Source organism: Oncorhynchus tshawytscha, linkage group LG03 (assembly GCF_018296145.1).
Source record: "Oncorhynchus tshawytscha isolate Ot180627B linkage group LG03, Otsh_v2.0, whole genome shotgun sequence".
Classification (NCBI taxonomy): Eukaryota; Metazoa; Chordata; class Actinopteri; order Salmoniformes; family Salmonidae; genus Oncorhynchus; species Oncorhynchus tshawytscha.
The window spans coordinates 77,545,973-77,572,826 of record NC_056431.1 but is presented as its reverse complement, the minus strand read 5'-3'; the positions used below and the strand labels follow the sequence as shown (position 1 = coordinate 77,572,826).

General features: G+C 45.9%; 1 protein-coding gene across 4 annotated transcripts in view; it reads left to right on the top strand.

Moving 5' to 3' along the window:
• LOC112237912 (myc box-dependent-interacting protein 1) overlaps positions 1-26,605 on the top strand; it is a 61,380-nt gene extending 34,775 nt beyond the window's left edge. The window contains exons 12-19 of one of the 4 annotated variants that reach the window (XM_042320027.1): positions 4,693-4,815; positions 5,582-5,677; positions 6,665-6,688; positions 10,540-10,791; positions 11,161-11,220; positions 13,853-13,927; positions 14,042-14,143; positions 19,707-26,605. In XM_042320027.1, the coding sequence (XP_042175961.1) occupies positions 4,693-4,815; positions 5,582-5,677; positions 6,665-6,688; positions 10,540-10,791; positions 11,161-11,220; positions 13,853-13,927; positions 14,042-14,143; positions 19,707-19,808 (834 nt within the window). In that variant the 3' untranslated portion in view covers positions 19,809-26,605. The remainder of the gene's footprint in view (positions 1-4,692; positions 4,816-5,581; positions 5,678-6,664; positions 6,689-10,539; positions 10,792-11,160; positions 11,221-13,852; positions 13,928-14,041; positions 14,144-19,706) is intronic. The other 3 variants (XM_042320028.1, XM_042320029.1, XM_042320030.1) reach the window with 3 other exon arrangements.
• The last annotated feature ends 249 nt before the right edge of the window (positions 26,606-26,854 follow it).

Sequence of the window (26,854 nt, the reverse complement as noted above, 5' to 3'; positions counted from 1 at the left end):
ACCCTCATATTACTCCTTCTCTGTTCCGCGGGTGATGTGGAGGTAAACCCAGGCCCTGCATGTCCCCAGGCACCCTCATTTGTTGACTTCTGTGATCGTAAAAGCCTTGGTTTCATGCATGTCAACATCAGAAGCCTCCTCCCTAAGTTTGTTTTACTCACTGCTCTAGCACACTCTGCTAACCCTGATGTCCTTGCTGTGTCTGAATCCTGGCTCAGGAAGGCCACCAAAAATTCAGAGATTTCCATACCCAACTATAACATCTTCCGTCAAGATAGAACTGCTAAAGGGGGAGGAGTTGCAGTCTACTGCAGAGATAGCCTGCAAAGTAATGTCATACTTTCCAGGTCCATACCCAAACAGTTCGAACTACTAATTTTGAAAATTACTCTCTCCAGAAATAAGTCTCTCACTGTTGCCGCCTGCTACCGACCCCCTCAGCTCCCAGCTGTGCCCTGGACACCATTTGTGAATTGATCGCCCCCATCTAGCCTCAGAGTTTGTTCTGTTAGGTGACCTAAACTGGGATATGCTTAACACCCCGCCAGTCCTACAATCTAAGCTAGATGCCCTCAATCTCACACAAATCATCAAGGAACCCACCAGGTACAACCCTAACTCTGTAAACAAGGGCACCCTCATAGACGTCATCCTGACCAACTGGCCCTCCAAATACACCTCTGCTGTCTTCAACCAGGATCTCAGCGATCACTGCCTCATTGCCTGTATCCGCTACGGAGCCGCAGTCAAACGACCACCCCTCATCACGGTCAAACGCTCCCTAAAACACTTCTGTGAGCAGGCCTTTCTAATCGACCTGGCCCGTGTATCCTGGAAGGACATCGACCTCATCCCGTCAGTTGAGGATGCCTGGTCATTCTTTAAAAGTAACTTCCTCACCATTTTAGATAAGCATGCTCCGTTCAAAAAATGCAGAACTAAGAACAGATACAGTCCTTGGTTCACCCCAGACCTGACTGCCCTCGACCAGCACAAAAACATCCTGTGGCGGACTGCAATAGCATCGAACAGTCCCCGTGATATGCAACTGTTCAGGGAAGTCCGGAACCAATACACGCAGTCAGTCAGGAAAGCTAAGGCCAGCTTCTTCAGGCAGAAGTTTGCATCCTGTAGCTCCAACTCCAAAAAGTTCTGGGACACTGTGAAGTCCATGGAGAACAAGAGCACCTCCTCCCAGCTGCCCACTGCACTGAGGCTAGGTAACACGGTCACCACCGATAAATCCATGATTATAGAAAACTTCAATAAGCATTTCTCAACGGCTGGCCATGCCTTCCGCCTGGCTACTCCAACCTCGGCCAACAGCTCCTCCCCCCCGGCAGCTCCTCGCCCAAGCCTCTCCAAGTTCTCCTTTACCCAAATCCAGATAGCAGATGTTCTGAAAGAGCTGCAAAACCTGGACCCGTACAAATCAGCTGGGCTTGACAATCTGGACCCCTATTTCTGAAACTATCCGCCGCCATTGTCGCAACCCCTATTACCAGCCTGTTCAACCTCTCTTTCATATCGTCTGAGATCCCCAAGGATTGAAAGCTGCCGCAGTCATCCCCCTCTTCAAAGGGGGAGACACCCTGGACCCAAACTGTTACAGACCTATATCCATCCTGCCCTGCCTATCTAAGGTCTTCGAAAGCCAAGTCAACAAACAGGTCACTGACCATCTCGAATCCCACCGTACGTTCTCCGCTGTGCAATCTGGCTTCCGAGCCGGTCACGGGTGCACCTCAGCCACACTCAAGGTACTAAACGATATCATAACCGCCATCGATAAAAGACAGTACTGTGCAGCCGTCTTCATCGACCTTGCCAAGGCTTTCGACTCTGTCAATCACCATATTCTCATCGGCAGACTCAGTAGCCTCGGTTTTTCGGATGACTGCCTTGCCTGGTTCACCAATTACTTTGCAGACAGAGTTCAGTGTGTCAAATCGGAGGGCATGCTGTCCGGTCCTCTGGCAGTCTCTATGGGGGTACCACAGGGTTCAATTCTCGGGCCGACTCTTTTCTCTGTGTATATCAATGATGTTGCTCTTGCTGCGGGCGATTCCCTGATCCACCTCTACGCAGACGACACCATTCTATATACTTTCGGCCCGTCATTGGACACTGTGCTATCTAACCTCCAAACAAGCTTCAATGCCATACAACACTCCTTCCGTGGCCTCCAACTCCTCTTAAACGCTAGTAAAACCAAATGCATGCTTTTCAACCGATCGCTGCCTGCACCCGCATGCCCGACTAGCATCACCACCCTGGATGGTTCCGACCTTGAATATGTGGACATCTATAAGTACCTAGGTGTCTGGCTAGACTGCAAACTCTCCTTCCAGACTCATATCAAACACCTCCAATCAAAAATCAAATCAAGAGTCGGCTTTCTATTCCGCAACAAAGCCTCCTTCACTCACGCCGCCAAGCTTACCCTAGTAAAACTGACTATCCTACCAATCCTCGACTTCGGCGATGTCATCTACAAAATGGCTTCCAACACTCTACTCAGCAAACTGGATGCAGTATATCACAGTGCCATCCGTTTTGTCACTAAAGCACCTTATACCACCCACCACTGCGACTTGTATGCTCTAGTCGGCTGGCCCTCGCTACATATTCGTCGCCAGACCCACTGGCTCCAGGTCATCTACAAGTCCATGCTAGGTAAAGCTCCGCCTTATCTCAGTTCACTGGTCACGATGGCAACACCCATCCGTAGCACGCGCTCCAGCAGGTGTATCTCACTGATCATCCCTAAAGCCAACACCTCATTTGGCCGCCTTTCGTTCCAGTACTCTGCTGCCTGTGACTGGAACGAATTGCAAAATCGCTGAAGTTGGAGACTTTTATCTCCCTCACCAACTTCAAACATCAGCTATCTGAGCAGCTAACCGATCGCTGCAGCTGTACATAGTCTATTGGTAAATAGCCCACCCATTTTCACCTACCTCATCCCCATACTGTTTTTATTTATTTACTTTTCTGCTCTTTTGCACACCAATATCTCTACCTGTACATGACCATCTGATCATATATCACTCCAGTGTTAATCTGCAAAATTGTAACTATTCGTCTACCTCCTCATGCCTTTTGCACACATTGTACATTGTATATAGACTCCCCCTTTGTTTTCTACTGTGTTATTGACTTGTTAATTTGTTTATTCCATGTGTAACTCTGTGTTGTCTGCTCACACTGCTATGCTTTATCTTGGCCAGGTCGCAGTTGTAAATGAGAACTTGTTCTCAACTAGCCTACCTGGTTAAATAAAGGTGAAATAAAAAAAAAAAAAAATGCTCTGGGTTGATATCGCGCTGTGCAGACTGGCAGGTATTGTCCGAGCTAAAGCTGACTGGTGACCGAGCTAAAAGGTGAAGACTGCTAGCCGTGGCTAACAAAGACTAGTAGCTAGTTAGCTGGATAGCTCCTGACGGAGTTTCCAGTTATAAGGGATAAAGATAGCAGCTGCGGTTGCAGTATATTTAGTTCGTAGATAGAAAGTGAGAGTAAAATGTTTTCCAAAAAAATTCAACCGGCTGTTTACACGGGATAAGAGAAAGACAAAACACAACACAAGACCGACTGCTATGCCATCTTGCAAACAGCCTATGACGCTACAATCTTGGTACAACTGTATTTGGGGAGTTTCTCTCATTCTTCTCTTCAGATCCCCTCAAGCTCTGTGAAGTTGGAGGTTGGATGGAGAGTGACACTGCACAGCTTTTTTCAGGTCTTTCCTGAGATGTTCGATCGGGTTCAAGTCCGGGCTCTGGCTCGGCCAATCAAAGGCTTTCAGAGACTTGTCCCGAAGCCACTCCTGTGTTGTCTTGGCTGCGGGTCGTTGTCCTGTTGGAAGGTGAACCTTCGCCCCAGTCAGAGGTCCTGAGCGCTCTCGAGCAGGTTTTCACCAAGGATCTCTCTGTACTTTGCTGTTCATCGTTCCCTCGATCCTGACTAGTCTTCAAGTCCCTGCCGCTGAAAAAACATCCCCACAGCATTATGCTGCCACCACCATGCTTCACCGTAGGGATGGTGCCAGGTCTCCTCCAGACGTGACGCTTGGCATTTAGGCCAAAGAGTTCAATCTTGGTTTCGTCAGACCAGAGAATCTTGTTTCTCATGGTCTGAGAGTCCTTTAGGTGCCTTTTGGCAAACTCCAAGTGGGCTGTTGTGCCTTTTACTAAGGAACTCAGTCTAGTCTGTTACCAACTGTCAGGAGAAACACAGACATGCTGGCTCTGTCTAGTCTGTTACCAACTGTCAGGAGAAACACAGACATGCTGGCTCTGTCTAGTCTGTTACCAACTGTCAGGAGAAACACAGACATGCTGGCTCTGTCTAGTCTGTTACCAACTGTCAGGAGAAACACAGACATGCTGGCTCTGTCTAGTCTGTTACCAACTGTCAGGAGAAACACAGACATGCTGGCTCTGTCTAGTCTGTTACCAACTGTCAGGGGAGACAGATGTTTTGGTAAACCTTTGTGAACATTGATATAACTATTTATAGATAGTGTAAATAGTATTAACATTTAAGTAGTTATTTACAAATATCTATTGACATTTATGAGCGTTTTTAAAGGTTTATAGCCTGGTCCGATGTCTGTTTGTGCTGTCTTGTCAACCCATGATGACACCCATTTATTGACCTGTCTTTTCTCTCCGTCATAACGTTGTGTAGCTGAGACCAGCGATGCCGCCGCGGCCTGAATCCAGCCCCTGTCGGGACATGAAACCAGAAAACATCATTAACCTGTTTGATGCTGCAGCTGCTCCTAACATCAGTGTTACATCCCCAACACAGGTACGGCCTGTTACCTACCTCCTTGACCTAACCCTTACTCTACCCTAAACCTAGCCCAACCCCTTACTGCAGGGGGTCGGCAACAGGCGGCCAAAACCGTCTCGCAAGTTACATTTTTTTTTTCCCCAACCCACCACAAAAAAAGTTTTGATATGGTCATTTTTGTTCTAAAAAAAAACCTGACGTTTTTTTCCACGAAGAAAAGAGACCTGTGTGATGGTGTCTCAATGTAATCAAGGTAGGAAGGTAGGATTGTTATTTTCAAATATAATTGAAAATAATAATAAAAATAATAATAATATAATCTCTTTCTGGGATTAGTTGTGGTCCATTTGTGGTGTAGAAATTGTTATAATTATGTTCCGGTCCTACGACCATCCACTCGGATAAAAATCGGCCCGCGGCTAAATCTGGTTGCCTACCCCTTTAAGTGTTTACATTTTGTTGATAGATTTTTTTTATTAGGACTTTTCTCCAGGGTTGGGTTCAATAGTGACTTGAAGTCAGTCAATTCAGGAAGTTATCTGAATTTTAAATTAAAAAAATATATATTTTTGGGGGACTTAAAGAAATAGCTTCTCTTTTTCAGATTACTGTCAAGTTATTGAAACTAATTATTGAATGAATTTAGAATTTAATTTTTCTTCCTGAATTGACTCCATTCAATTGAACCCCAAATCCACATAATGTGTGACCCTTGCTAAATCCTTACCATCCTACTCCTGTTAACTGTCTGTTTGCGTCGTCTCCTTCCTTCCCCTGGCAGTTTGACAGCCCTGCAGGGGACAACCTTTTGGACATGAACCTGTCCACCCTGGCTACACCAAGTCATGGTGGCACAGCTGTGTCCTCAGCCTCTAAGGTGGGTTGGCTCGGTCTGTCAGAGGTCCCGGTCTGTCAGAGGTCCCGGTCTGTCAGAGGTCCCGGTCTGTCAGAGGTCCCGGTCTGTCAGAGGTCCCGGTCTGCTGTCAGAGGTCCCGGTCTGTCAGACGGCGCGGTCTGTCAGAGGTCCCGGTCTGTCAGAGTTCCCGGTCTGTCAGAGGTCCCGGTCTGTCAGAGGTCCCGGTCTGTCAGACGGCACGGTCTGTCAGAGGTCCCGGTCTGTCAGAGGTCCCGGTCTGTCAGAGGTCCCGGTCTGCTGTCAGAGGTCCCGGTCTGTCAGACGGCGCGGGCCCGGTCTGTCAGAGGTCCCGGTCTGTCAGAGTTCCCGGTCTGTCAGAGGTCCCGGTCTGTCAGAGGTCCCGGTCTGTCAGAGGCACGGTCTGTCAGAGGTCCCGGTCTGTCAGAGGTCCCGGTCTGTCAGAGGTCCCGGTCTGTCAGAGGTCCCGGTCTGTCAGAGGTCCTGGTCTGTCAGGCGGTCTGTCAGACGGCCCGGTCTGTCAGAGGTCCTGGTCTGTCAGACGGCCCGGTCTGTCAGAGGTCCCGGTCTGTCAGACGGCCCGGTCTGTCAGAGGTCCCGGTCTGTCAGACGGCCCGGGCTGTCAGAGGTCCCGGTCTGTCAGACGGCCCGGGCTGTCAGAGGTCCCGGTCTGTCAGGCGGCCCGGTCTGTCAGAGGTCCTGGTCTGTCAGACGGCCAGGCAGGCAATAGGTCAACTGGGGGCTCTGTCATATTGGTATCGGCTCCTATAATACGTGCATGATACACGCTCAGAGCCCTGACTGAGCTCCCCCTACATGGAGAGATATTAATTGACTCGTTAGCATTTTAACCATTTATGTTTGTTTAGTCACATGACATTGAAGTGAATGGGTTGATTAAACAGACACAATCTCAGTGTTGGGTATTTATCCATGTTTGAGCTTCTCTCTCTCTCTCTCTCTCTTCCTTTCTCTTTGTGCCCCCTGAAGGCGATATCGTGGGACACATGGGAGGTAAGCACGGTGATCATACTCCATATTGGCCAGAGATTCCCTCCAACAGGGACAGTCTAGCTGATGTAACAGGCATGGGACAGTCTAGCTGATGTAACAGGCATGGGACAGTCTAGCTGATGTAACAGGCATGGGACAGTCTAGCTGATGTAACAGGCATGGGACAGTCTAGCTGATGTAACAGGCATGGGACAGTCTAGCTGATCTAACAGGCATGGGACAGTCTAGCTGATGTAACAGGCATGGGACAGTCTAGCTGATGTAACATGCATGGGACAGTCTAGCTGATGTACCAGGCATGGGACAGTCTTGCTGATGTAACAGGCATGGGACAGTCTAGCTGATGTAACAGGCATGGGACAGTCTAGCTGATGTAACAGGCATGGGACAGTCTAGCTGATCAAACAGGCATGGGACAGTCTAGCTGATGTATCAGGCATGGGACAGTCTAGCTGATGTATCAGGCATGGGACAGTCTAGCTGATGTAACAGGCATGGGACAGTCTGGCTGATGTAACAGGCATGGGACAGTCTAGCTGATGTAACAGGCATGGGACAGTCTGGCTGATGTAACAGGCATGGGACAGTCTAGCTGATGTAACAGGCATGGGACAGTCTAGCTGATGTAACAGGCATGGGACAGTCTAGCTGATGTAACAGGCATGGGACAGTCTAGCTGATCTAACAGGCATGGGACAGTCTAGCTGATGTAACAGGCATGGGACAGTCTAGCTGATGTAACAGGCATGGGACAGTCTAGCTGATCTAACAGGCATGGGACAGTCTAGCTGATCAAACAGGCATGGGACAGTCTAGCTGATGTAACAGGCATGGGACAGTCTAGCTGATGTAACAGGCATGGGACAGTCTAGCTGATGTAACAGGCATGGGACAGTCTAGCTGAAGTAACAGGCATGGGACAGTCTAGCTGATGTAACAGGCATGGGACAGTCTAGCTGATCAAACAGGCATGGGACAGTCTAGCTGATATATCAGGCATGGGACAGTCTAGCTGATGTATCAGGCATGGGACAGTCTAGCTGATGTAACAGGCATGGGACAGTCTAGCTGATGTAACAGGCATGGGACAGTCTAGCTGATGTAACAGGCATGGGAGAGTCTAGCTGATGTAACAGGCATGGGACAGTCTAGCTGATGTAACAGGCATGGGACAGTCTAGCTGATGTAACAGGCATGGGACTGTCTAGCTGATGTAACAGACATGGGACAGTCTAGCTGATCAAACAGGCATGGGACAGTCTAGCTGATGTATCAGGCATGGGACAGTCTAGCTGATAAATCAGGCATGGGACAGTCTAGCTGATGTAACAGGCATGGGACAGTCTAGCTGATGTAACAGGCATGGGACAGTGTAGCTGATGTAACAGGCATGGGACAGTCTAGCTGATGTAACAGGCATGGGACAGTCTAGCTGATGTAACAGGCATGGGACAGTCTAGCTGATGTAACAGGCATGGGACAGTCTAGCTGATGTAACAGGCATTGGACAGTCTAGCTGAAGTAACAGGCATGGGGCAGTCTAGCTGATTTAACAGGCATGGGACAGTCTAGCTGATCAAACAGGCATGGGACAGTCTAGCTGATGTAACAGGCATTGGACAGTCTAGCTGAAGTAACAGGCATGGGGCAGTCTAGCTGATTTAACAGGCATGGGACAGTCTAGCTGATCAAACAGGCATGGGACAGTCTAGCTGATGTAACAGGCATGGGACAGTCTAGCTGATGTAACAGGCATGGGACAGTCAAATCAAATCAAATCAAATTTATTTATATAGCCCTTCGTACATCAGCTGATATCTCAAAGTGCTGTACAGAAACCCAGCCTAAAACCCCAAACAGCAAGCAATGCAGGTGTAGAAGCACGGTGGCTAGGAAAAACTCCCTAGAAAGGCCAAAACCTAGGAAGAAACCTAGAGAGGAACCAGGCTATGTGGGGTGGCCAGTCCTCTTCTGGCTGTGCCGGGTGGAGATTATAACAGAACATGGCCAAGATGTTCAAATGTTCATAAATGACCAGCATGGTCGAATAATAATAAGGCAGAACAGTTGAAACTGGAGCAGCAGCACAGTCAGGTGGAAGTTGAAACTGGAGCAGCAGCATGGCCAGGTGGACTGGGGACAGCAAGGAGTCATCATGTCAGGTAGTCCTGGGGCATGGTCCTAGGGCTCAGGTCAGTTGAAACTGGAACAGCAGCATGGCCAGGTGGACTGGGGACAGCAAGGAGTCATCATGTCAGGTAGTCCTGGAGCTCAGGTCCTAGGGCTCAGGTCCTCCGAGAGAGAGAAAGAAAGAGAGAAGGAGAGAATTAGAGAACGCACACTTAGATTCACACAGGACACCGAATAGGACAGGAGAAGTACTCCAGATATAACAAACTGACCCCAGCCCCCCAACACATAAACTACTGCAGCATAAATACTGGAGGCTGAGACAGGAGGGGTCAGGAGACACTGTGGCCCCATCCGAGGTCACCCCCGGACAGGGCCAAACAGGAAGGATATAACCCCACCCACTTTGCCAAAGCACAGCCCCCACACCACTAGAGTCTAGTGATGTAACAGGCATGGGACAGTCTAGCTGATGTAACAGGCATGGGACAGTCTAGCTGATGTAACAGGCATGGGTTAGGGTGGGTTGATCCTCTCAGAATAATAAAATAGTGTTTTCAGGTTTGCTTTCATGCCATAACTAAAATCTCCTCAGATTTAAAAATAATAGAACCTACAAAAGGATGGATATAGAGCAAGATGTTACCTGGTAGCCTGAATGCCAGTCTGTTTGTGCCATCATGCCAACTCTATAGCAACCTAATGATCTCAAACCTATTGATCTGAAGGGAAAGGGAAAGGAGGCGTTACCTAGTCAGTTGTACAAAGCCTAATGATCTTTTTTAATTGGTGTTTTCACTTTTTCGCCACATCCCCCACTTCTCAAACTTTTTTATTTTTCAATTAATTAATTCAATTAATTGTTATTCATTTCCTGCATTTATATTATCCCTGATAATTGGCTCATTGCCATGGAAACCCTGGCCTGACCCGTTGCTTGGTCACTATGGCTTCCTATGGTATCCTATGGCCCCATCTGCCCCTATACCCTCACTCCTACCCCTTGCCCCTAACCCCTATACCCTCACTCCTAACCCTCGCCCCTAACCCTCACCCCTAACCCCTATACCCTCACTCCTAACCCTCACCCCTAACCCCTATACCCTCACTCCTAACCCTCGCCCCTAACCCTCACCCCTAACCCCTATACCCTCACTCCTAACCCTCACCCCTAACCCCTATACCCTCACTCCTACCCCTCGCCCCTAACCCTCACCCCTAACCCCTATACCCTCACTCCTAACCCTCGCCCCTAACCCTCACCCCTAACCCCTAAACCCTCACTCCTAACCCTCACCCCTAACCCCTAAACCCTCACTCCTACCCCTCGCCCCTAACCCCTATACCCTCACTCCTAACCCTCGCCCCTAACCCTCACCCCTAACCCCTATACCCTCACTCCTACCCCTCGCCCCTACCCCCTATACCCTCACTCCTACCCCTCGCCCCTACCCCTATACCCTCACTCCTACCCCTCGCCCCTAACCCTCACCCCTAACCCCTATACCCTCACTCCTATCCCTCGACCCAATCCCCTATACCCTCACCCCTACCCCCTATACCCTCACCCCTACCCCTCGCCCCTGCCCATTGCCATGGAAAACCTGGCCCGAAAAAACTTCTCTATGGCTTCCAATGGGTTTCCTAATACCAATGGCCATGCCCCATTCTGCCCATTTAAATTGCCCCCCGCCTACATCCCTCCCCTCGCCCCCACCTAGCCTGAGGAAACTCCTGCTCCACCAGAGGAGCCCCAGGACTGGGATGATGACGGTACCCTGCCTGTGCGTGCTGCTGGCTGTGGGGATGACGGTATAGCTGCCACCACGGCAGGCTGGGATGACGATGGCTCTCTGCCTGTGAGGGTGGATGACTCCTGGGGGGATGATGGTGTTGCTGATGCCACTGCTACCGCTGCCGTGGCCGAGTCTGAGGCTGCTGGCTGGGATGATGATGAGGAGGGGGTGCCCCAGGTACGATGGAAAGAGAAGGATGCATCTGGAGCTGGGTGGATGCATCGGCTACAACACTGGTCTGGTTGTCTAGCAGGACAGGATGGAGGATACTGTAGTTGTAGACACATGATGGTGGACCTCACCGGTTCTGTCTGGTTCTTCCCAGTAGTAGTAGACAGAGGTATTCAGGTATTCTTTCAGAAAACAGGTCTTCTGACCTCAATGGGACTTCCTGGTTAGGTAAATAGATTGCTGTGGATCTTGTTTCTCCAGCTCCCTACTAAATAAAAATGGATCCCAGTCTTTCAGTACCGCCTGTCTGTAACAGGGGGTTGATAGATAGACTGGGGTGTATTTTAGTGTCAGTCCTCTCTCCCTCTCCAACAGGCTGACACGCCCACAGCAGCTGCTGCAGCACCTACACCTACAGCCACAGCAGTAGAGGAGGTAAGTTGCACCTTGATTGATAGGTTGGCTGGTAGGTTGATTGATAGGTTGGCTGTTAGGTTGATTGATAGATTGGCTGGTAGGTTGATTGATAGGTTGGCTGGTAGGTTGATTGATAGATTGGCTGGTAGGTTGGCTGGCTGGTAGGTTGGCTGGTAGGTTGATTGATAGGTTGATTGATAGGTTGGCTGGTAGGTTGGCTGGTAGGTTGATTGACAAGTTGGCTCGTAGGTTGGCTGGTAGGTTGGTTGATCAAATCAAATCAAATTTATTTATATAGCCCTTCGTACATCAGCTGATATCTCAAAGTGCTGTACAGATTGATAGGTTGACTTGTAGGTTGATTGATAGGTTGGCTGGTATGTTGGCTGGTATGTTGGCTGGTAGGTTGATTGATAGGTTGCCTGGTAGATTGATTGATAGGTTGGCTGGTAGGTTGGCTGGTAGGTTGATTGGTAGGTTGATTGATAGGTTGGCTGGTAGGTTGATTGATAGGTTGGCTGGTAGGTTGATTGATAGGTTGGCTGGTAGGTTGGCTGGTAGGTTGATTGATTGGTAGGTTGATTGATTGATTCATTGATTGATTGGTGATTGAGTGATTAGTTGATTATATTTATGAATTGATGGATTGATTGTCTTTAGAGTCCCCCATGGGCATCCATTGAAAAGCACGAGCCCTCCCATGCCCTGCAACATTCAGGCCCTACCCAGCCTAACCAGGCGCCAATTGCTTCTGCCAAATTAAAGGCCCTGCCTGAAACCAGAGCTGCTCATTAGTTACTCATTAGCTGCTCCTCTCTTTCTGTCACTATCTCACCCTGCGCGCAGCTTGCTCTGCATGTACAATGCTCATGGCGTCTCTGAGGCTGTGAGTAACCATAGCAATGGCTCCACTTGGGCTGCTCTGCTCAATGAAGAGACGTGAGAGAGCAGTTAGCTGTTAGCTGTTAGCTGTTAGCTACTTTTCATCACTCCAAACCAGAGGTGGGCAACTCCACTCCTCCAGGGCCTGATTGGTGTCACACTTTTTCCCCATCCCTAGCAAACACAGCTGATTAATCAAATTGCATTCTAAACTGAAGATCATGATTAGGTGATGATTGGAGTCAGGTGTGTTAGCTGGAGCTGAGGAGAAACTGTGACGCCAATCAGGCCCTCGAGGACTGGAATTGCCCACACCTGCTCTAAACTCTGAGAAAACTCAAGGAACAGTATTATCAACTGTGAAGTAATCTGTCCTGTATTTGACGAGGTTGAAGCACTTCTGACACCATGTTATGATCTTAGTCAGATGTGACTGTACTGCAGCAGCAGAGCACGAACAAATGGCTCGGCTTCAAAACGGTGGTGCTCAATGTAGTGATACCCAAGCCATACCCGTATCCTAGTTACTGATGAGACAACAGGCCATACCTGTATCCTAGTTACAGATGAGACAACAGGCCATACCTGTATCCTAGTTACAGATGAGACAACAGGCCATACCTGTATCCTAGTTACTGATGAGACAACAGGCCATACCTGTATCCTAGTTACTGATGAGACAACAGGCCATACCTGTATCCTAGTTACAGATGAGACAACAGGCCATACCTGTATCCTAGTTACTGATGAGACAGCAGGCCATACCTGTATCCTAGTTACTGATGAGACAACAGGCCATACCTGTATCCTAGTTACTGATGAGACAACAGGCCCTGCCTGTATCCTAGTTACTGATGAGACAACAGGCCATACCTGTATCCTAGTTACTGATGAGACAACAGGCCATACCTGTATCCTAGTTATTGATGAGACAGCAGGCCCTACCTGTATCCTAGTTATTGATGAGACAGCAGGCCCTGCCCGTATCCTAGTTATTGATGAGACAGCAGGCCCTACCTGTATCCTAGTTATTGATGAGACAGCAGGCCCTGCCCGTATCCTAGTTATTGATGAGACTGCAGGCCATACCTGTATCCTAGTTATTGATGAGACAGCAGGCCCTACCTGTATCCTAGTTACTGATGAGACAGCAGGCCCTACCTGTATCCTAGTTACTGATGAGACAACAGGCCCTACCTGTATCCTAGTTACTGATGAGACAACAGGCCATACCTGTATCCTAGTTACTGATGAGACAACAGGCCATACCTGTATCCTAGTTACTGATGAGACAACATGCCATACCTGTATCCTAATTATTGATGAGACAGCAGGCCATACCTGTATCCTAGTTACTGATGAGACAACAGGCCCTACCTGTATCTTAGTTATTGATGAGACAGCAGGCCATACCTGTATCCTAGTTACTGATGAGACAACAGGCCATACCTGTATCCTAGTTACTGTTGAGACAACAGGCCATACCTGTATCCTAGTTACTGATGAGACAACATGCCATACCTGTATCCTAGTTACTGATGAGACAACAGGCCATACCTGTATCCTAGTTACTGATGAGACAACAGGCCATACCTGTATCCTAGTTACTGATGAGACAACAGGCCATACCTGGCTCTAACCCAATGGATAATGTTGGGCACCGGTCGGGTAGCAGAGCTCTCATGCAGAGCTCTCTCCTACATGCAGTAGCTACCAAGTCGATGTGTGGTACTACATATTTACATGTTTGATATATTTCTTGTTCAAGATTCCTGCTGTCGCAACAGTAGCAACCAGTGGGGCTTCAGAGGCGGTAGAGATGCCGCCAGGATTCCTCTTTAAAGTGAGTGGGATGATTGATATGTGAATAAATGCTACGTAGTCTAATATGTATCTATTATTTCCAAGTAGGGAATGATATGAAACTGAATAGTACTATTTTCCTGATCATGTTCAGGTGACCACCATGCATGACTATGCCGCTAATGACTCGGATGAGCTGGAGATGAAGGCTGGAGACATAGTGCTGGTTGTGGCCTTCGACAACCCAGAAGAACAGGTCAGTACAAGCCCACGTCATCTCATCTTTACCCACCTCCTTGACCCTAAAAACCCCAACAGATCTGTAAGGTGTAAACAATATGAGGAAAACTCCACCAATGCTTATGTCGATCTAGACCCCTTCAGATCAGCCAGCATCGAGGTGTTAGAACCACAGCATCGAGGTGTTAGAACCACAGCATCAAGGTGTTAGAACCCCAGCATCGAGGTGTTAGAACCACAGCATCGAGGTGTTAGAACCCCAGCATCGAGGTGTTAGAACCCCAGCATCGAGGTGTTAGAACCCCAGCATCGAGGTGTTAGAACCACAGCATCGAGGTGATAGAACCCCAGCATCGAGGTGTTAGAACCCCAGCATCGAGATGTTAGAACCACAGCATCGAGGTGTTAGAACCGAAGCATCGAGGTGTTAGAACCACAGCATAGAGGTGTTAGAATCCCAGCATCGAGGTGTTAGAACCCCAGCATCGAGGTGTTAGAACCCCAGCATCGATGTGTTAGAACCACAGCATCGAGGTGTTAGAACCACAGCATCGAGGTGTTAGAACCCCAGCATCGAGGTGTTAGAACCCCAGCATCGAGGTGTTAGAACCACAGCATCGAGGTGTTAGAACCCCAGCATCGAGGTGTTAGAACCCCAGCACCGAGGCGTTAGTACCCCAGCATCGAGGTGTTAGAACCACAGCATCGAGGTGTTAGAACCACAGCATCGAGGTGTTAGAACCCCAGCATCGAGGTGTTAGAACCACAGCATCGAGGTGTTAGAACCCCAGCATCGAGGTGTTAGAACCCCAGCATCGAGGTGTTAGAACCCCAGCATCGAGGTGTTAGAACCCCAGAATCGAGGTGTTAGAACCACAGCATTGAGGTGTTAGAACCAAGAGGGAAGAAAGTAACAATGAAGTACTGCTGATACTGTCTGTTTTATGCTTCACTTACAGGTAATATTGGAAACACATCGAGTAAATGGGAGATACAGAGTATATTGAAAGCAGGGATTTTCTCATAGGTTAATTAAGCAATTAACATGTGTAAAAATTCTGGGCAGGTCATTATTTTGGCTACCATGGCAATGACAATGTCCCCATCCACAGGGCACCAGTAGTCACCGAATGGTTTAATGAGCATGAAATCTACACTGAGTGGACAAAACATTAGGAACACCTGATCTTTACATGACATAGACTGACCAGGTGAATCCAGGTGAAAGCTATGATCCCTTATTAATGTCACCTGTTAAATCCACTTCAATTAGTGTAAATGAAGGGGAGGAGACAGGTTAAAGAAGGATTTTAAGCCTTAAGACAATTGAGACATGGATTGTGTATGTGTGCCATTCAGAAGGTGAACGGGCAAGACTAAATATTTAAGTGAGGGGATAGAGGGGACAGTTCAGAGCGACATTCATTCATGTTGTTGTAGAATAGATGTTTCGGCGGTTGTCGTTCTTCGCGTTCAATGATACCGAATTCCCAGCTGCAGACTAGTAATTAATATCAAAGACTTGTTCTTATTCTGTCGATATCGATAGTCTAAGAGTTTAACCACGTGGGATGGTTAAAAGATTCAGCAATGGTCTGCAACCTTCGTCCTCTCGTAAAAATAAAAACATGGTCTAGTGAGAACTTCTCAAAGTTGGGGTTTTATTCGGAATTGCAGAAAAGGGGCTGTCCCAGGATGCCCGACCCTAACTGGGCTCATGGGTGGTCCTCTGATTTAGTTCAACTCAAAAGGGAATTGGAGTTTCCTTTATTAAACAGTCCAAAATCCCATTACACAATTTTACAAACAATTTTACAAACAGTAAATCTCATATCTGAGGCTATTATATAAACATTTTCTTCATATCATGCTTCTTTAGACCTGTCTAAAATAATTAATTCATTTACTGTGACGGCGTAGGATATGCTACATGGATTTATTGTGACGGTGTAGGATATGCTACATGGATTTATTGTGACGGTGTAGGATATGTTACATGGATTTATTGTGACGGTGTAGGATATGTTACATGGATTTATTGTGACGGTGTAGGATATGTTACATGGATTTATTGTGACGGTGTAGGATATGCTACATAGATTTATTGTGACGGTGTAGGGTATGCTACATGGATTTATTGTGACGGTGTAGGATATGTTACATGGATTTATTGTGACGATGTAGGATATGTTACATGGATTTATTGTGACGGTGTAGGTTATGTTACATGGATTTATTGTAACGTGTAGGATATGCTACATGGATTTATTGTGACGGTGTAGGATATGTTACATGGATTTATTGTGACGGTGTAGGATATGTTACATGGATTTATTGTGACGGTGTAGGTTATGTTACATGGATTTATTGTGACGGTGTAGGATATGCTACGTGGATTTATTGCGACGGTGTAGGATATGTTACATGGATTTATTGTGACGGTGTAGGATATGCTACATGGATTTATTGTGACGGTGTAGGATATGTTACATGGATTTATTATGACGGTGTAGGATATGTTACATGGATTTATTGTGACGTGTAGGATATATTACATGGATTTATTGTGACGGTGTAGGATATGTTACATGGATTTATTGTGACGGTGTAGGTTATGTTACATGGATTTATTGTGACGGTGTAGGATATGCTACATGGATTTATTGCGATGGTGTAGGATATGTTACATGGATTTATTGTGACAGTGTAGGATATGTTACATGGATTTATTGTAACGTGTAGGATATGCTACATGGATTTATTGTGACGGTGTAGGATATGTTACATGGATTTATTGTGACGGTGTAGGTTATGTTACATGGATTTATTGTGACGGTGTAGGATATGCTACATGGATTTATTGCGACGGTGTAGGATATGCTACATGGATTTATTGTGACGGTGTAGGATATGTTACATGGATTTATTATGACGGTGTAGGATATGTTACATGGATTTATTGTGACGGTGTAGGTTATGTTACATGGATTTATTGTAACGTGTAGGATATGTTACATGGATTTATTGTGACGGTGTAGGATATGTTACATGGATTTATTGTGACGGTGTAGGTTATGTTACATGGATTTATTGTGACGGTGTAGGATATGCTACATGGATTTATTGCGACGGTGTAGGATATGTTACATGGATTTATTGTGACAGTGTAGGATATGTTACATGGATTTATTGTGACGGTGTAGGATATGCTACATGGATTTATTGTGACGGTGTAGGATATGTTACATGGATTTATTGTGACGGTGTAGGATATGTTACATGGATTTATTGTGACGGTGTAGGTTATGTTACATGGATTTATTGTGACGGTGTAGGATATGTTACATGGATTTATTGTGACGGTGTAGGATATGTAACATGGATTTATTGTGACGGTGTAGGATATGCTACATGGATTTATTGTGACGGTGTAGGATATGTTACATGGATTTATTATGACGTGTAGGATATGTTACATGGATTTATTGTGACGGTGTAGGTTATGGTACATGGATTTATTGTGACGGTGTAGGATATGTTACATGGATTTATTGTGACGGTGTAGGATATGTTACATGGATTTATTGTGACGGTGTAGGATATGTTACATGGATTTATTGTGACGGTGTAGGTTATGTTACATGGATTTATTGTAACGTGTAGGATATGTTACATGGATTTATTGTGACGGTGTAGGATATGTTACATGGATTTATTGTGACGGTGTAGGTTATGTTACATGGATTTATTGTGACGGTGTAGGATATGCTACATGGATTTATTGCGATGGTGTAGGATATGTTACATGGATTTATTGTGACAGTGTAGGATATGTTACATGGATTTATTGTGACGGTGTAGGATATGCTACATGGATTTATTGTGACGGTGTAGGATATGTTACATGGATTTATTATGACGGTGTAGGATATGTTACATGGATTTATTGTGACGGTGTAGGTTATGTTACATGGATTTATTGTGACGGTGTAGGATATGTTACATGGATTTATTGTGACGGTGTAGGATATGTTACATGGATTTATTGTGACGGTGTAGGATATGTTACATGGATTTATTGTGACGGTGTAGGATATGTTACATGGATTTATTGTGACGGTGTAGGATATGTTACATGGATTTATTGTGACAGTGTAGGTTATGTTACATGGATTTATTTGACTTTTTAAAATGTCTTGTAGTCTGTGTGTGGAAGCCAGGAGATGCTACATGTTTTTTAGTTTTTCACCTTTATTTAACCAGGTAGGCCAGTTGAGAACACCTTTATTTAACCAGGTAGGCAAGTAGAGAACACCTTTATTTAACCAGGTAGGCTAGTTGAGAACACCTTTATTTAACCAGGTAGGCTAGTTGAGAACACCTTTATTTAACCAGGTAGGCTAGTTGAGAACACCTTTATTTAACCAGGTAGGCTAGTAGAGAACACCTTTATTTAACCAGGTAGGCTAGTAGAGAACACCTTTATTTAACCAGGTAGGCTAGTTGAGAACACCTTTATTTAACCAGGTAGGCTAGTTGAGAACACCTTTATTTAACCAGGTAGGCTAGTTGAGAACACCTTTATTTAACCAGGTAGGCTAGTTGAGAACACCTTTATTTAACCAGGTAGGCTAGTTGAGAACACCTTTATTTAACCAGGTAGGCTAGTTGAGAACACCTTTATTTAACCAGGTAGGCTAGTTGAGAACACCTTTATTTAACCAGGTAGGCTAGTTGAGAACACCTTTATTTAACCAGGTAGGCTAGTTGAGAACACCTTTATTTAACCAGGTAGGCAAGTTGAGAACAAGTTCTCATTCACAACTGCGACCTGGCCAAGATAAAGCAAAGCAGTGTGACACAAACAACTACACAGAGTTACACATGGAATAAACAAGCGTACAGTCAATAACACAAATGTGTTTATGTTAATTAACGGTCAATTACCGTGAGACCGACAGTTATTGGCTTGACAATCACCGTCTGATGGAATTTCGTGACCGCTACAGTCCTAGGTGCAACTCAATGTTAGGAAGGTGTTCCTAATGTTTTGTAACCTCAGTGTATGTTAACCATTCATTTAACCTTTTTATTTAACTAGGCAAGTCAGTTAATTAAGACCAAATTCTTATTTTCAATGACGGCCTAGGAATAGTGGGTGAACTGCTTTGTTCAGGGGACAAAACAACCGATTTTTAACATGTCAGCTCGGGGATTTGAATTTGCAACCTTTCAGTTACTAGTCCGACGCTCTAATCTCTAACCACTACCTGGCGCCACCATATGCCGTGGCAGCCTCAGTCACCAGTCACTCAATTGAACACTTATTGGAGATAGTGGAGCAGCTCCTGAGACAGAGTTTTCCACCACCGTCAACAAAACACCAAATTACGAAATTTCTCATGGGAAGAATGATGTCACATCCCTCCAATAGAGTTCTAAACACTTGTAGAATCTATACCAAGGTGGATTGAAGTTGTTCTGGTGGCCCAACGACCCCATTAAGACACAATATGTTGGTGTTTCCTTTACTTTGGCAGTTACCTGTATATCCACACTGTTGTGTGTGTGTGTTGCAGGATGAGGGCTGGCTGATAGGGATGAAGGAGGGAGACTGGATCCAGAATAAAGAGAGTGCCGTCAAAGGGGTGTTCCCTGAGAACTTTACCTCCAGGCTGTGAGAGAGGAGACACTTCCTCTCCTACTTTGACCACTCTCTCTTCCACAAGATACTCTCTTCTCTGACCTCTCTCTTCCCTCTCTCTTCCCTCTCTCTCTCTTCCCTCTCTCTTCCCTCTCTCTCCCTCTCTCTTCCCTCTGTCTCTCTGCCCGTGCCATCCTCCCTCCTCCTTTCCTAACCTCTGGGTTTGTACAGGAGTGATACTGTAGTCATTGGCACATCGCACTGTAGGGTCAGATTACATCATCACACTATAGGGTCAGATTACATCATATCACACTGTAGGGTCAGATTACATCACATCACACTGTAGGGTCAGATTACATCATATCACACTGTAGGGTCAGATTACATCATATCACACTGTAGGGTCAGATTACATCATATCACACTGTAGGGTCAGATTACATCATATCACACTGTAGGGTCAGATTACATCACACTATAGGGTCAGATTACATCACATCACACTGTAGGGTCAGATTACATCATATCACACTGTAGGGTCAGATTACATCACACTATAGGGTCAGATTACATCACACTATAGGGTCAGATTACATCACATCACACTGTAGGGTCAGATTACATCACATCACACTGTAGGGTCAGATTACATCATATCACACTGTAGGGTCAGATTACATCATCACACTGTAGGGTCAGATTACATCACACTATAGGGTCAGATTACATCATCACACTGTAGGGTCAGATTACATCATCACACTGTAGGGTCAGATTACATCACACTATAGGGTCAGATTACATTATCACACTATAGGGTCAGATTACATCACACTGTAGGGTCAGATTACATCATCACACTGTAGGGTCAGATTACATTATCACACTATAGGGTCAGATTACATCACACTATAGGGTCAGATTACATCATCACACTGTAGGGTCAGATTACATCACACTGTAGGGTCAGATTACATCATCACACTGTAGGGTCAGATTACATCACACTGTAGGGTCAGATTACATCATATCACACTGTAGGGTCAGATTACATCACACTGTAGGGTCAGATTACATCACACTGTAGGGTCAGATTACATCACACTGTAGGGTCAGATTACATCACACTATAGGGTCAGATTACATCACACTATAGGGTCAGATTACATCATCACACTGTAGGGTCAGATTACATCACACTGTAGGGTCAGATTACATCACACTATAGGGTCAGATTACATCATCACACTGTAGGGTCAGATTACATCACACTATAGGGTCAGATTACATCACACTGTAGGGTCAGATTACATCACACTGTAGGGTCAGATTACATCACACTATAGGGTCAGATTACATCACACTATAGGGTCAGATTACATCACACTGTAGGGTCAGATTACATCACACTATAGGGTCAGATTACATCACACTGTAGGGTCAGATTACATCACACTATAGGGTCAGATTACATCATCACACTGTAGGGTCAGATTACATCACACTGTAGGGTCAGATTACGGCATATCACACTGTAGGGTCAGATTACATCATATCACACTGTAGGGTCAGATTACATCACATCACACTGTAGGGTCAGATTACATCATCACACTGTAGGGTCAGATTACATCATCACACTGTAGGGTCAAATTTCATCATCACACTGTAGGGTCAAATTTCATCATCACACTGTAGGGTCAGATTACATCACATCACACTGTAGGGTCAGATTACATCATATCACACTGTAGGGTCAGATTACATCATATCACACTGTAGGGTCAAATTTCATCATCACACTGTAGGGTCAGATTACATCACATCACACTGTAGGGTCAGATTACATCATATCACACTGTAGGGTCAGATTACATCATCACACTGTAGGGTCAGATTACATCATATCACACTGTAGGGTCAGATTACATCATATCACACTGTAGGGTCAAATTTCATCATCACACTGTATGGTCAGATTACATCACACTATAGGGTCAGATTACACCACACTGTAAAGTCAGATTACATTATCACACTATAGGGTCAGATTACATCACACTATAGGGTCAGATTACATCACACTATAGGGTCAGATTACATCACACTGTAGGGTCAGATTACATCATCGCACTGTAGGGTCAGATTACATCACACTGTAGGGTCAGATTACAGCATATCACACTGTAGGGTCAGATTACATCATATCACACTGTAGGGTCAGATTACATCACATCACACTGTAGGGTCAGATTACATCATATCACACTGTAGCGTCAGATTACATCATCACACTGTAGGGTCAGATTACATCACATCACACTGTAGGGTCAGATTACATCATATCACACTGTAGGGTCAGATTACATCACATCACACTGTAGGGTCAGATTACATCATATCACACTGTAGGGTCAGATTACATCATATCACACTGTAGGGTCAGATTACATCATATCACACTGTAGGGTCAGATTACATCATATCACACTGTAGGGTCAGATATCAGGTGAGTTGCACTAAATCACCATAGACGTGATGTGCTGTATACATACTACAATTATTATCATATTATATTTGTCAAGGGCTTCTTAAACAAAAGGTGTAGACTAACAGTGAAATGCTTATTTACAGCCCCCTCTTTTGCAGAGAGAAATAATATAGAAATTATAACACGAGGAATAAATATATGCACAATGAGTGAAGATAATTTGGCTGTATACACGGGGTTCCAGTACAGAGGAGATGTGCAGGGCTATGAGGTAATTGAGGTAGATATGTACGTATAGGTAGGGATAACTAGGTAACTAGGCAACAGGATAGATAATAAACTGGAACAGTAGTCTTATCTGAAGAGTCAAAAGAGTGCAGAAAGGGTCAATGCAGAGAGTATAAACCTTTAAACTAGTCAACACATGCATTTTCCTTAAATGCTATGTTTAAAGAGCCCCTAGACCATGATACCATGATACCAGCACTAAGAGCTCCTAGACCATGATACCATGATACCAGCACTAAGAGCTCCTAGACCATGATACCATGATACCAGCACTAAGAGCTCCTAGACCATGATACCATGATACCAGCACTAAGAGCTCCTAGACCATGATACCAGCACTAAGAGCTCCTAGATCATGATACCATGATACCAGCACTAAGAGCTCCTAGACCATGCTACCACAATACCAGCACTAACAGCTCCTAGACCATGCTACCATGCTTCCAGCCCTGTGAGCCCCTATACCATGCTACCATGATACCAGCACTAAGAGCTCATAGACCATGCTACCATATTACCATCACTAATAGCCCCTAGACCATGCTACCATATTACCAGCACTAAGAGCCCCTAGACCATGCTACCATGCTTCCAGCCCTGTGAGCCCCTAGACCATGCTACCATATTACCAGCACTAAGAGCCCCTAGACCATGCTACCATGATACCAGCCCTAAGAGCCCCTAGACCATGCTATCATGTTACCAGCCCTGAGAGCCCCTAAACCATGCTACCATGTTACCAGCCCTGTGAGCCCCTAGACCATGCTATCATGTTACCAGCACTGTGAGCCCCTAGACCATGCTACCATGATACCAGCCCTAAGAGCCCCTAGACCATGCTACCAGGCCTAAGAGCTCCTAGACCATGCTACCATGCTGCCAGCCCTAAGAGCTCCTAGACCATGCTACCATGTTACCATACTACCAGCACTAAGAGCTCCTAGACCATGCTACCATGTTACCATACTACCAGCACTAAGAGCCCCTAGACCATGATACCATGATAGCAGCCCTAAGAGTTCCTAGACCATGCTACCATGATACCAGCACTAAGAGCCCGTAGACCATGCTACCATGTTACCAGCCCTGTGAGCCCCTAGACCATGCTACCATGTTACCAGCCCTAAAAGCTCCTAGACCCTGCTACCATGATACCAGCCCTATGAGCCCATAGCCATGTTACCATGTTACCAGCCCTGTGAGCCCCTATACTATGCTACCATGTTACCAGCGCTAAGAGCCCCTATACCATGCTACCATGCTACCAGCCCTAAAAGCTCCTAGACTCTGCTACCATGATACCCGCCCTAAGAGCCCGTAGACCATGCTACCAGCCCGTGAGCCCCTATACCATGCTACCATGCTACCAGCCCTAAGATCTCCTAGACCATGCTACCATGTTACCAGCCCTAAGAGCCCCTAGACCATGCTACCATGTTACCAGCCCTAAGAGCTCATAGACCATGCTACCATGTTACCAGCACTGAGAGCTCATAGACCATGCTACCATGTTACCAGCCCTAAGAGCCCCTAGACCATGCTACCATGCTACCAGCCCTAAGAGCCCCTATACTATGCTACCATGTTACCAGCGCTAAGAGCCCCTATACCATGCTACCATGCTACCAGCCCTAAAAGCTCCTAGACCCTGCTATCATGATACCCGCCCTAAGAGCCCGTAGACCATGCTACCAGCCCGTGAGCCCCTATACCATGCTACCAGCCCTAAGAGCTCCTAGACCATGCTACCATGATACCCGCCCTAAGAGCCCCTAGACCTTGCTACCCTGATACCAGCACTAAAAGCCCCTAGATCATGCTACCATGTAACCATGTCACCAGCACTAAGAGCCCCTAGACCATGCTACCATTTTACCATGTTACCAGCACTAAGAGCTCTTAGACCATGCTACCATGCTACCATGATACCAGCCTTAAGAGCTCTTAGACCATACTACCATGTTACCAGCCCTGTGAGCCCCTAGACCATGCTACCATGCTACCAGCCCTAAGAGCTCCTAGACCATGCTACCATGATACCAGCACTAAGAGCCCCTTGAACATGCTACCATGCTACCATAATAACAGCACCAAGGGCCCCTAGACCATGATACCAGCACTAAGAGCCCCTAGACCATGCTACCATGTTACCATGCTACCAGCACTAAGAGCTCCTAGACCTTGCTACCATGTTACCATGATACCAGCCCTAAGAGCCCCTAGACCATGCTACCATGATAGAGGCCCTATGAGCCCCTAGACCATGCTACCAGCCCTAAGAGCCCCTAGACCATGCTACCATGTTACCATGCTACCAGCCCTATGAGCCCCTAGACCATGCTGCCATGTTACCATGCTACCAGCCCTATGAGCCCCTAGACCATGATACCATGCTACCATGTTACCAGCCCCAATAGCCCCTAGACCATGCTACCATGTTACCAGCCCTAAGAGCCCCTAGACCATGCTACCATGTTACCAGCCCTAAGAGCCCCTAGACCATGCTACCATGTTACCAGCCCTAAGAGCTCATAGACCATGCTACCATGTTACCAGCACTAAGAGCTCATAGACCATGCTACCATGTTACCAGCCCTAAGAGCCCCTAGACCATGCTACCATGCTACCAGCCCTAAGAGCTCCTAGACCATGCTACCATGTTACCAGCCCTAAGATCCCCTAGACCATGCTACCATGTTACCAGCCCTAAGAGCTCATAGACCATGCTACCATGTTACCAGCCCTAAGAGCTCATAGACCATGCTACCATGTTACCAGCCCTAAGAGCTCATAGACCATGTTATCAGCCCTAAGAGCTCATAGACCATGCTACCATGTTACCAGCCCTAAGAGCTCATAGACCATGCTACCATGTTACCAGCCCTAAGAGCTCATAGACCATGCTACCATGTTACCAGCCCTAAGAGCTCATAGACCATGTTACCATGTTATCAGCCCTAAGAGCTCATAGACCATGCTACCATGTTACCAGCCCTAAGAGCTCTTACACCTTTTTCATGTGACTCGTTGGGGTTCTCCCAAACCCCCTCACCCAATAATTTGTGTTTGTGTCAAGGTTGCCAGGTGTTGTGATGATCCCGCATGAATAGACTAACTAACCCTCAACCCTGTACTGTACTCTATGTAATAGTCCCATTGAACCAAACGTTACTAACTTAACTCTACATTTCCTGCATCCTACCTTGAGATATGTAAGGAAGCAGACGATCTGTGTAAGGACACTAGATACGGTTCCTGAAGGCGTGATCATATAAATCCAAGTGTCTGTACACTGAGGGACGTGCTGTTTATTTAGATTAAGTGTGTCTTATGTTTCTCCTGTGTGTGAAAAACGTTAAGTAACTCTGATCCTTCTGCCGTTGCCGTCGTTCTGTGTTTTTAATTTTTTTTTTAAGTGTGCCTGTTGGCTTATGGTTCAGAACACAACTTATTTTTTTTATTTTTTTTGTATGGTGTTGATTAAAGCAATGATCTTGGAAGATATTGAAATAAAAATATAGCTATTGTTGTATCCCCCCATGCCATGTCCCGGTGCAGTGAGACCTCTGGCATCTGGTTCTCCATTGACGTGATATACCAGAGAGATTTTCATCTGACCTGCCAAAATGATGCTGTAACTTTGCGTGTGTGTGTGTGTGTGTTGATTGGATGTGTGTGTGTTGATTGGATAAGACAGTTTTACAGGAGCCATTCTGATTGGTTAGGGACTCGGGAGAGACCGCTCCTAATCAGTCCTATTTATTATTATTATTGTGCATTTGCCATGTTTACTATATATGTCTAATTTACCAAACTGGGACAATGAAGAGACATTTATTGTTACATAAATATATTCATATCTGTGTTACGTGTGTAAAATTAGTCAAGGAGCTTGCCAAAATAATTCCATGTGTGTATTATAGTAGAAATCCTGTATGTTGAACTCATCAGGGTGATAAAGACCTTGTTCTTCCTCAAGCTATAGGGGAATAATACTGTTTTTTCTTGTTCCTAAGTGACCAATGCTAATAAACTGGAATTTAGACGCTCAATTTGGGTCTTTATTTTTCTTTTTCACTGTGGTTCACACTTGTTCCTGTCCTTGTATCCCCTACTATCATCGTGGAAGTAAAGTCTTCTTTCAACACATCTTCACAGTATGTGTGATTTCTCTCAACACATCTTCACAGTATGTGTGTTTTTCTCTCAACACAGCTTCACAGTATGTGTGTTTTTCTCTCAACACATCTTCACAGTATGTGTGATTTTATAACCTGTAGTCTTTTTGCGACAGACTTAAC